The sequence below is a fragment of the Hipposideros armiger genome, unplaced genomic scaffold (genome assembly GCF_001890085.2).
Source record: "Hipposideros armiger isolate ML-2016 unplaced genomic scaffold, ASM189008v1 scaffold_22, whole genome shotgun sequence".
Classification (NCBI taxonomy): Eukaryota; Metazoa; Chordata; class Mammalia; order Chiroptera; family Hipposideridae; genus Hipposideros; species Hipposideros armiger.
This window is the reverse complement of record NW_017731372.1, coordinates 5805549-5817944: the sequence shown is the minus strand read 5'-3', so window position 1 is coordinate 5817944 and position 12396 is coordinate 5805549. Positions and strand designations below refer to the sequence as shown.

Below are 12396 nucleotides of genomic sequence, written 5' to 3'. Positions count from 1 at the left end.
GCGCATGTGCATACACACACGTACACACACATATGTACATACACGTGGATGTTCCTTGCAGTATTTCAATAGAAGAAAACTTAAACTGAATTTTCTCAATACATGATTGTATGGATGTACCATAATTTGGCCAATTAATAGAATTCTTCAGCTATTTGAGGTCTACTGGGTGGAAAGCTGTCCTGGATGTAGTTTTTCAGATACAGAAAACAAATGTTGCACAGAGATATGTTTAGTAAGATCCCCTCTGTGTTTAAATAGACATAACATATTTGTGCGAAGATGTACCTACACACACTTATATAAGTATAATATGGGAAACCTCTGAGTGCGTAGGAAGAGGGATATTTTTACTTTTTCCTTAGACCTTCTGTACTGTGGAATTTAACTGGGCACACATCTTTAAAGCCTTTTGAGCAATAAGCTTGTCACTGGGTGAAAGGGAGCGGCTTCTAAATTGGTTCTTAGCTATTATTGTCTGTTGCTAATGGATTATCTTCAACTTTTCTCCACATCCTTACATATTATAGAGTGAAAGTTTCTTATTAATTTTAATAAGTAAGCAATTTATCACTCTTTAGTAAATGGTACAATCCATTTGTAATACTTGATAACTGCAGTGAACCCTGCAGGCAGCAGCTGTGGTTGTGTGAAGGGAATTGTTGGTTAATCATCTATCTTTTTATAGCTATTCTCACATTTTTAGTACGTAAGCCTCAGTAGCAAAAGAGACCCCTCTTCTAGAGTTACAGTGAAAAGAACATGCCTTTTGGAATCAGATAGATTTAGGCCCAAATCTTCTATCCACTATTTACTAGTGGTGTGATCTTGTACAAATTAACATCTGAGTCTTTTTTTTTTTTTTAAAGATTTTTATTGGGGAATTGGGGGGATGGGAACAGTGCTGGGGAATTGGGGAAAGGGGAACAGACTGGCCCTCATATGTGGGATCCGAACCGGGGCCCTCTGGCATCCCAAGCGAGTTCTTAACCATCGCGCCACTCGGCCGGCCCCTGAGTCTTTTTTTTTTATTGGTAAGATAAGGATAATATCTTCCTGTATGTCCTAAAGGCAGCTTATAAATCAAAGAGAGAGACTATTTCCAATGAGTTACCAGCTTTGTTAGAATTTACCTCCCTGCCCCAGCTTTTAATAAACAAACCATTATTTATTGAGTACTTGGGAGCAGTGGAATGGCTTGTATATAATATATACTCATACACAAATAACACAATACATAATATATAATATTGCACAGTAAACTTTCTCAGGAAAAATTGATTTTGCATTTTCTATTGTGAAGTATATTTCATTTTTCTACTGTGTTCACAGGAAAATAAACATGGACTCTGTGATTGAAAATTTAAAGCAGTGATAAGAGAAGTATCTGTTTGTGATTTCTCATTGTTGCTGCCTTCAAATGGAAGTTTTGATGATATTAAAGTGTTAACAACTGGAGAATAGCTACTAGGGTGTTGTTTACCACTAGGATGCCTGTTGAATCTTGCTACTTTCTAATTTCCTTTTAAAATTAAGTGGTTTTGTTATATATATTAGAGCCAGTAGTAATTAAAATTCATCTACTTTCTTGGTTTATGCTACCAATCTTTTTTCTTTTTTTTCTGAAATCTTAGGAACAAAGAAGCAAGCACGTTCTTTCATCACATTTGCTCCCATGATAGCATCCAGTGCAATTGAACCTTTTAATGCATAAGCCTTTATTTTTGGTTGTGCTCCACTCTGAAAAATGTTTTAATTCATCTCTGCTTGTCCAAGTTTAGGGGATTGGAAATGCATAGATCCATAGAAGGACAACAAAGGCTTTTGACATATGTATTCTATTTAGAAGTTGATATGCTCATTGCTTAAGCATGTTAGTCTAGCTTACTGGGAAGGTGGGATGAGTCATTGATCACTCTAGGATTAAAGCTCCCAAATTTTTATGTGTTTGTTTCAGCTAGTAAATAAGATTTTTTAAAGGGTGTCATCGAATATTAGGAAGCATCTCATTATAATTTCTCAGTAAGTAGTTATGCATTTAAAGATAATACCGGGGGTCTTATGGGTTAAAACATAGTATAATGTGTGCATTTTCTGGGTTTCTGTTCTAAGATTATAGATGCTCACAAAATTACTAATATTAATTCACAGACACTGGAATTTACTTTTTTGTTTAAAGGATAAATATGTTGGATGATAATTATAAGCACCAGTGCAATTTTAATTGCTTATTTAGGAAAAAGAAGGAATAATGGACATTTAGCTGTCATTTTAACTTTTTTGGCCAGTGGATTTTCCCCTGGATTGAGTATTTTAGATTTTCAGGCCAGAGGATTTGTTCTATGGGTTGGGGCTCTTGGAAGTTTTTTCCAGGTAGTATTATTGATAGGTAAGCTAGCAGTATTATTTTGTTTGTTTGTTTGTTTGTTTTTTTAGCTGAGCCATCCTGTCACCTGTTGGCAGCTCAGCGGCAGCTCAGCTCTGGCCAGGAATCGAACTGGTGACCCTGTTCATCAGAGCTCAAACTCTTGAGCGAGCTCTTAACCAACTGAGCCACTCTGCTGGCCCCATACTAGCAGTGTCATTTGAGATGTGCTTTTGTCATTGGGGGAGTTGGGTTTAATTGAATTGTTGCATATGAACTGAGAACTAATAGAAAAACAGATATAGCATAATGGATTATATTAGGTTTGTTTATTTGTGACAAAATTTAAAACCACATAGACATCAATTTCATTCTCTTGGTAAGATCTGGAGGTAGCCTCAGGCAGGGGCAGCTCCACAGAAATCAGGAATCTAAGCTTCTAGCTCAGTGGTTCTCAACCTGTGGGTCGTGACCCCTTTGGGGGTCGAACGACCTTTTCACAGGGGTCGCCTAAGACCATCGGGAAACAAAAAGATATTTACATTACAATTCATAACTAGCAAAATTACAGTAATAGAGTAGCATCGAAAATAATTTTATGGTCGGGGGTCACCACAACATGAGGAACTGTATGAAGGGGTCGCGGCATTAGGAAGATTGAGAACCGCTGTTCTAGCTTGTTGCCCTGTCAGTTTTAAGCTTCCACTTCATAGTCCTTCTTGGAAAGGGAAAAGGGGAAAGGAGAAAAGAGGTGGGGAGAAGGTGCATAATGGCTGTCTCTTACAGAGATTTCTGGGGAGCTGCAGTATAGCTTTTGTGTATTTGTTATTGGCCAGAACTTAGTCCATGTCCAGATGTAACTGCAAGGCAAGCTGGAAAATATAGCCTTTTCTTTCCTGGGCTTCCATGTACCTAGTTAGAAATTGGGGATTATTTTACTTAGGGAGAAGTTGAGAACAGATTGAGATAGCAATTGGCAGCTTATTCCATAGTAAATAAAAGAGTATACAGGATGTTAGGAATCCTCTAATTGCTGCTAACCTTTACTGGGCCCTGGGCTCTTTGAGAATGCTGATAAAAGTTAGAGACCCTTCTAGAAAAATGTCCCTATGGACACATGCATGGAATTTTGTAGGATTGTTGTCTCTGAAGCCCATCCATTAAGCTAAGGGAGTTGTTTATGGACCCACTGTTAAGATTTCTTATTAGTGAAATATTACTGACTGTCTTCTAGGGTAGAATGTTTCACTGTAAGACAGTTCTTTTTGTTAGACGGCTTTTCAGAGTTTTCATTATTCACTCATGCAGTCAGCAAAAGTTTGTTAGCATATTCTGTGTGCTGGACACTGTGATGGCACTTGAAGATTCAGAGACACCATGATTGATTTATTAAGTGCTTACTGTGTGCCTAGCACGGAACTGGAAGCTTTATGTACATTGTTCATTTTCTCCATTTTATAAATTAGGAAGTAGCCTGCCTAAGGTTTTATAGCTAGTGAATGGTAGAGCTAGTACTTGAGCCCAGGTCTAACGCTAAGACCATTTCTTTTAGTGACCATGAAGCAGACACTTCACCATAAGCATGAGGCACATTGAGCTGAGGGATTTAGGGTTCAGTTTCAATTCTTGCCTTGAATAATATAACTAGGAACCTTTTTGTGCCTGAGTTTTTGTTAACGTTTTGCAAAGCCACTGAAAATGTTTAAGTATGTGATGATGTTACTCTTTTGATTTTGTATTTTTTTAAACCTGTATTGCAATCAGTATGGTACATGGCATGTGACAAATGCCAACCAATGCTATAATTTGGGGTAGTAAAACAATGACCATATTTGAAAATGCCTTATCCAGCATTCAGACTATATATATCATTAAAAAAATTCTGTGAAAACCACCTTTCGATCACCTTGTAAACCAGAGCTCAGGGTGGCTGTGTGTGTTCTCTTTTTTCTTACAAGCAAACCGTCATATATACTGACAGCATCACACATGGAATTTGACTTAAAAGCATTTTGCTTCAAACTAAGGGTTTTGACCCCATTGATACACAGATGTTCTCATAATTTCCTCTCTTCAGTTCCTTTGGAAATAAAAAAGAATGGGAAAGAGAAAATTATATGAGTAATTACAGTATTAAATTACTATAGAAAACCATTTGAATTCTTTATAATTCTCTTTTCAACTTTAGCCTCAAACCACCAGTTTCTTAAATGGTAAGTTTCTTACATTGACAGGCCTTAGAGTATGCTGGCACTGTTTATTTGTCAGTTGACACCTTTGCCTCTTGTTTCATCAGAAACATTGTTTTCTTTTCTGGTTAGAGTGTGGCAGATTCCCCTTGTGGAGACTGGATTTGACTTCAGAGGGTTGCACATAGGCCCTACCATGATAGACCTGCTGCTTCTCTTAGTGAATAGAAACTGTTACAAACTCGTGTTTGAGCCTTCTCTACTTAGAGTTGATTTCTTATTCTAGGACGATTTGATGAAACTGTTATTGAAGAGAGGAGACAGTGTGCTGAAGATCTGCTACAGTTCTCTGCCAATATTCCCGCTCTTTACAACAGTAAACAGCTCGAAGATTTTTTCAAGGTTTGGTAGTCTTTCTGAAATATTTCCTATTTTATTAAACACCTTTGTTTTCTAATTTGTAGTACAGCAAAATTCAAGTTGTTTTTTTAAAAAACAAAGTCATTTACTTTTGAATTTCATTATTCACTAACATAAGTAGAAGTTAGTAGCTTAATTACAATGTTTATGGCATATCTTCTATCTTTAGTGTCGAAATGTATAATATTTTTGATTCATAGATTAAAAAAATTGATGCACAGGGTTTAGAGATTATTTGATTTACTACATCATAATTGAAATACATGTAAGTTTCAAGAAACTCCAGTAGTTATCTTTACTTTTTGAGGTATCTTTTAGTGGTAGACTTTTTTTTAGGATAGAAACTACTGTAAGTCTATATTAAATTTGTTATACTAATTTGTGTAAATATAGAACAAAGATGGCCACTGTATAGTTTTAGAGAGGTAGGCTAGTATAAATTATATTACCAGAGCTCATTGGATATTAGTGTTTCTTGACATGTTATGCCTTCATTCTGAGTTCTTCATAATTTTTAATAATAATTTTCTAATTTATTTTGAGCTGAACCTGTACAAATTGTTGGTCGATAGTAGTGTCTTTAATGACCACAATATGCATTTAGCCTTGTAGAAAAAAGCTAGGTGATTGTACCACAATTGTTTTTTTCTCCTCCTTCAACTAAAATATGATCATTTTTATAAATGTAATTTCTTGGAACATATACATATTTAGTATATTCACAAGGTTATGCAACCATTATCCTTGTATCATTATAACTTAGTCGTCAGACAGTGTTTGGTCTTGGCTTGTACTTACATACTTTATTCCATTATATGCTTCTCCCTTATGCTGACGATTGTGTGTTTTCAAAGTTCAAGCAGTTTTTAAGTTTGCCCTGGGTTTTACTTTCCTTTGGGATCTCTTGCATTTCCTCTGTGCATGCGCACCGTCTCATGGCTTGCCGGGGATTTGTAGATAGTGTGATCCTTCTCTGGTCTCTCCTCCATGGGTGGGTAGAGAGCTTATTTATTATAAGAGCCCCTGTGGCTGTGTTACTTTCTGGATCTTCCTGGTAAATGTCTGGCTAATGTGTGGTCCTTTGCTTGCCCCAGCTTTATGCTTGCTGAGCCACTGTTACTGCCATTTGTTTGGCACTGAGGTCACTGCTATTACTGATAACGCTGTTTGGGGTAGATTTTTTATTTTTCTGTGCTTCAGTCAAAATTATGCCAGCCTCTTCTATAAGTAAATCTGCTGGTTTTCAAGGCTCATCTTGTCCATGTATAATTACCATGGTAACCCAGCTGGGATGGAAGATGGGAGTAACCCCAGGCAAGAATGCCACAGATTTCCACAGTTTTTAACTATGGTTTTGCGGTTTTTCATGAGTAACCACTTCTTCATTTGCTTTGTGTTTTTGGTCAATTTTCAGAGCTCTCACATAGTTGTTTTGACAAGTTTTTTTCAAGTTGTATTGCCTTTTGGGGAGAGCTGATCTACTTATTCTACCATGCCCAACCTCCTTCCATGCTAGGTTGACTTTTCATTAACAAAAGCTTGGAGATGCTATGTAAGAAGAGTTTTTTTTTTTCTTCCATAATCAGGAACGCCAAAAGGTTAATGTTTTTGAACTAGAGATTTAAAATAGAATTGTGGCATATTTTCCCACTACTTCCTATAGAACAGTTTTTATCATTTTGTTTTATTAAAAATTTATTCTTTATTTTATATAATGTTTATTTATTTCTTTATTATTTTGTGTAATATTGTTTGTTAGATTAAGGAAATAAAATTTGTTAAGGATTATGAGCCAAAACATTTTTCATTCTTTAGTTTTTTGGTTTTTTTTTGTCTTACAAGCAGATCTTATATTAACCAATAATAATAAGAAAAAATTATTGAGTGCTTACATTGTTTTAAATACTATACATGTATGAATTCGTTTAGTCCTAACAACTCCTTGAATTATAAGCATTATTTCCATTTTATAGGTAGGTAACTTAGTTACTGCATACCTGGTGGTGGAAGAGGTTGTTAATAGTTGGAAAGCACTTTCTGTTAAGTGAGAATGTAAATAAAATCAACTTTATTTATAACAATTCTTAAGAATATTTGTATATATTTTTAAAATTTGGTTTGGATGTTCAAAGAATGGCTTAGTCTAGAACAGATATTCCTTATTAGAGAAGAATTCATATCTAAGCTATGATTTGAATATTTTAATATAGAAATAGAATAAAGTAATATAAATTTTTTCTTCTAAAGAATAATTGTTTTTAAAGTCTCAGTTCACTTAACTCTCTAGGAATTAAAATTTTGTAATTTGAGAAGGACCATTTCAAATTTCTCTTAAAGATCAGCTGGCAGGGAGACTTTTGATTAGGTAAAGATAGTTGTTGAATTCTTTGTGCTGACGAGAAGAGGAAATAGGACTCTTGTATTTTTCTTGGGTTTTGTTATTCTGGAAGTTGTGTTTGGGGGCATAAAACTGTTGGTGGAAGGTAGAAGGAAAGATGTTAAGGAGCAGAGGAACTATTCTTTAATTAATTGTAATTATTTAAGGATTATAAGCTCATATATTCATGATTGGAGCAGTGCATAAAGCTACAGCACAAAATCACACCACCAGTTGCCTGATAATAGCATTCCCTAGTTTCATGTAAACAAGAGAAAATAGTCTTCTGAGGCCTGAATTTGCAAACCTAAATATAGAATTAAAATGGTGGTTACATAGAGATATCGATCTTATATTATTAAAAATGTGTCTCTTTAATAAAAATATCTTAAATTTATTTACTTTTACTTACATTGTATTTAAGTGGTTTTCAAATTCAAGTCACTTCTGGAATCTCCTGAGGTGCTGTGTGATATATTATAGTTTTTAATTTGACAAAATTAAATGACTTCATAATGGAATCTATTTATCACTAATTAGAATGACCAGTCACTAAGGATTCTGAACAATATCCTTTAACTGATGGGTGTTTTCTTTTTCTACGTTTTTTAATGAGTACTTTTGAGAGTTTTTAAAAATAATGCTTTTATAAAAAGCCATGTATTATTATAAAAGTAATATTCTTATTGAATTTTTAAATAATAGACTATTTTTTAGAGCAGTTTAGGTTTATAGAAAAATTGTGCAGAAGGTATAGCATTTTCCCATATATCCCCCCTTCTCCCTCAGAGTTTCTATTAACATCTTGCATTTATGTGGTACATTTGTTACAATTGATGAACCAATATTAATATTTCTATTGATTTTTTTACAAACAATTGTAACCTAGCTTAATAGATGAATAGTTTGTAATCCTTATACATACTCAGTTGAGATAACTATTGTTAATTTATTACTTGTTTTTAAATACTCTTATTGACAAACATAATTACTCTGATCTTTTTAGGGTGGAATAATTAATGATGGCTCTGAATTGATTGGTCCTGTTGAAGCTTATGCGGATTCCTTCACTGATAGCTTTCCTGAGTGTAGTACAGAAGGTAAGAGATTTTTTTTCTTTTTTCATTTCAATAGTTTTGATTGCAGAAGACTATAAATCATATTTGCATTGCCAAAAAAAAATGGATATAGGAATTTGAGAGTATTCCATTAATGCTAAGGTGCTGTTTTTTCTTCACATTTTAACATCACTGGTATTGGGTGCATGATATTGGGTTGATGATATCTTGCATGTAATTTATAACTTTTTTCTTTCTTAGTGATATAAAAGAATGATTCCTCTTACAATTAATGGCATCTTAGACTTGATGAAATGTGGTATAATGAGTGTTAAGAATTTGTATTCTCTAGAATAAGAACTTACTTAAGTTTATTTAGCAGCATCTGACTTTTAGACAATTAATTTCAAGATTAGCTTTAAAAGTTTAGTCATGTACCCAAAGAATGAACCTAAGGCAGTTTTAGTGTTTTTGATATATTTTATAGTAAATAACATGAGCCTAAACCAAAGAAATTTTTGTACTTTTAATCACTTTAATTCAAGAATGCTTATTCTCTTGTTTTATTCCTCTGTTAAGCCATCCTTGAATTTTTATGAAGACTTAAAATACATACATTTTGGGTTTTGGATTTCTTTAGCTAGCTTTCTTTTAGAGAAGATTTTGGAATTACAAAAAGAAGATTTGGGGACAGGGATGGGGCAAGTCTTTAAAAATAGGTAGATTTGTTTGCTTTGGCTTAGGTTTGATTTATATAAAAGTAAAATTATAGACTAGATAATATTTCTTGATCTCTTTCATAAGTAAGAGTTTAGGTAGAGAAACATGCTTTATGAGCCTGACATGGGTGGTAGCCATAATCTCACTGTAGTGGTATTTTTGTGGGGATATATATTGATGTCCCACATCAAAAGACATATTGATGTAGATCTGTTGCTCTAAAGTTCCATCCTGATTTGGTAAGAGCAGCAAGTTCCCATCCATTATGTAGGCTGATGCACTTTTGGTACTGCCATATTGAGAAGTGATTAATTTTTCTTGTTTTTCCTGGTGGCTCCTAGTAACTTAAAAGCAAAATGCATTAACTTATACTCTTGTGTTTTGAGTAATGTATGGGGACCTCAGGCCCAGGGGTCTCCATTGAGTCCTTAATACCTTTGACTCCATCCTGAATCATCCAAGGTCATAGGAAAACATTGTTGACAGTAATTTTATTTTACAATCCATTATGTTTTTTTTGAAAAAATATATCTATTCTCCCTGATCTGTTTTGATCTGAGATCCTTAATAAACTGGAAAATCTAGTCTCTTCTTGGGACCCCAATGTGATTCTCTTTCTAGAACTAGTTCCTTGGGAAGTAACTTATCTGGTATAACCTGATCTGGCGGTTGCCTCAGAGATACCGTCCGTACTCCTGAGAAAGGCAGACTGTGTTTACTGCCTGTAAAACTTGCTGATTTGGTGACATCCAGGATGTATGGGAGAGTTAGAAGTATTTCTTGGAGAATATTCAATGAGGAGCTCTTAGAAATTGCAGAATATTTCTTTTCTTTCTTGTTTTTTGATACAGGATTCGAAGGTTGTGTGATTTGGGAATGGTTATATTCTTTTGCTATCCATATAGGCCTTTATTACTAGGTGGGAGTCAGCCATGGTGAGAGAAGGGTGTTTCAGGAGCCTGTTTTAGTGCAGGGTAGTCATGGCTGGGAGCAACGCAGAGAGGCCTGCTGTCCTTTGCTGTAGGGTAGGAGGGCAGAGGGGGAGCGTTACCGTTAGGAATGGCTGTTCTCGGGATAGCGTTCTGAAAGATGCAGAGCTGTTCTGGGTAAAAAGGTGGCTGTATTCGTGTTAAGGAAATACATCCTAAAGCTAGGGTGAGGTAGTAATTTATTGTCTAATCTGGGACACTCCTGAGAATTAAAGAAGAGGCTATTAATAAGTGCAGTCAGACACCAGGCATAAACCAGGACGGCCTTGGGCAAACGTGGCAGTTGTTGCAGAGTTTACAAGATGGGTTTTCCTGGGAAGACTTTTTTTTTTAGGAATATGCTTTTATGAGAGAAATTGGGGGTAACATTTTTGTTAAAAACACAGGAAAAGACTTAGGATACCTAGAAGTAATGTTGACATTTTATCCTTTCAGAGCGTAGTTTCCCAGCTATGTTATCATCTCTAAAATACACTGTGATCCATGAAGAATGAAAAACATGGAACTGGAAATGCTGTTAATGCTTATGTTTTTTACCCCCTCCATTTAAAAGCCTTTATGCTTCGCTAATTAATCCTGCTGAAAGACACCTTGTTGACATACAGATTGGAGTGTTAGACAAGCTTGCAAATTCATTGCTGTTTAAGAGGGGAAATGACTTTTAAATATCATGAGATTGTCTGGCATACTGGGCAATGTAAGATTTACTTTCGTACCAAAAGGTCTGCAAACCCTAGAGACAACCAAGTGAGAGGGCCTCTATCTAGTAGCAAGAGCAGGAAAGCCGGCAGCCAGCCAAGGCCCACAGGGATGCGGTGAAATGGAGGGTTATAGAGGGATTGTGGTTGGCAAATGCTGTGGTTTGGGTGTGGAGCCAAAATGCGAGGAGGTGGTTCATTCTGTAACAACTCCTTTGAGTGTAGTATTTTAAACGGTGTTTTGAAAGTAGATTCAGTTTTCACACTTGTGAATTAGTTTGCTAGTGGAATATACAGTCTGCCGTTTCAAGGTCCTTTTACCTGTTTCAAGGTAGAGTTAGAATGATGTGGGCAAGTATATCACCTCTCAGAGAACAGATGTAGAGGCTAAGTGATCGTTGTTTTGATTAGTACCATAAAAATGCAATCAGTAAGTTTTAAGTTACCTTGAAAGAAAGTTTTCTGAGGAAAACATAAAGACCTGGATTAGGGGTTTAACAAAATTATTATTTTATAGTACAATGGGATAGAGGAAACCGCCTTAAGGTCTCACAAAACTAAGAATTTTGTGATTAGCTATGTAAATACGTTTTACCTAATATGAAATGATAAAGTTATTCAGTAGGTTTTTAGATAAAAAGTTAATATTGTTTTATGATTTTAAAATGAAATGCTGGTTACTCTTGATCTCCTTTGTTCAGAAAAATTAAACTATATATTTTCTCAAAGATGAAAGATTTAATTGGTTGTTAACATCTTATTTCCTTTTTAAACTTCCATCTTTTGTTGGATTAAACTTAGCCATGAAGTTACCATGACATTTGTGGAAACCCGGCCAAAATGATGCATGGGAACTGAGCTTCTTGACATATTTCTCTCATCTGTTGGTCTGTTTGAAGGATGTAGGTTGCTTTACTGCCATGCTGGCCTTGATATTGGAGACTTTGATGTTGGTATAGTCTCATCTGGTAACCTGTGTCATTTCCTCTTCCTAATACATTACTTTACTTCCTTCTCAGTTTTGGGAGGGACATTTTCCATGTGTGTGTAACAAACAAGAGAAGATAATTAGGGGATCATAATCACAAATACAAATTGAGAGATCAACTTCTTATATGAAGCGGATCTTAAGAGTGAATATTCCTAAGTGTCTCCTGGTAGCTATATCTACCTTTTTTTTTTTAAAGCCTGTAAATTGTGGATTAGGAGCTCCTAAGTGCTCATTCTAACAATTATAGATCCTGAAAAGGATTTTATTATTAAGCTTTCTTGAACTAGTCATTTTAAAGTAGATGAGATGTACATTTTGAGCATCTATTGCTGGTATATGTAAGGGATCTCTTAAAATCACTTCCAGTCTAAGATTTCTGTATTTATTTGATGGCAGGGTAATAAGTTTTTGCATTATGTGATAAACATGAAGATTATAATTAATATGTGTTAAACTGAATAATGTTGATTATATTATATCGGGGGCACTCATTGGAAAGGTATGTAGTTATTTAAGTTTGAAAAAAATTCTTTTGTGTCAAAATACCTTTTTATTACATTTTCTTTCACTATTGTTTGTTATTTGCATT

At 34.9% G+C, this 12396-nt stretch overlaps 1 protein-coding gene across 7 annotated transcripts in view; it reads left to right on the top strand.

The window, feature by feature from the left end:
* The window catches only part of RPS6KC1 (ribosomal protein S6 kinase C1), a 141661-nt gene that overhangs the window by 21667 nt on the left and 107598 nt on the right, over positions 1–12396 (top strand). For all 7 annotated transcript variants that reach the window (XR_002123132.1, XM_019635524.1, XM_019635530.1 and 4 more), the window contains 2 exons: positions 4841–4956; positions 8358–8451. Coding sequence is in view for 4 of the 7 variants with exons in the window: in XM_019635524.1 (XP_019491069.1) it covers positions 4841–4956; positions 8358–8451 (210 nt within the window). In the remaining 3 variants the exon portion in view is untranslated. The remainder of the gene's footprint in view (positions 1–4840; positions 4957–8357; positions 8452–12396) is intronic.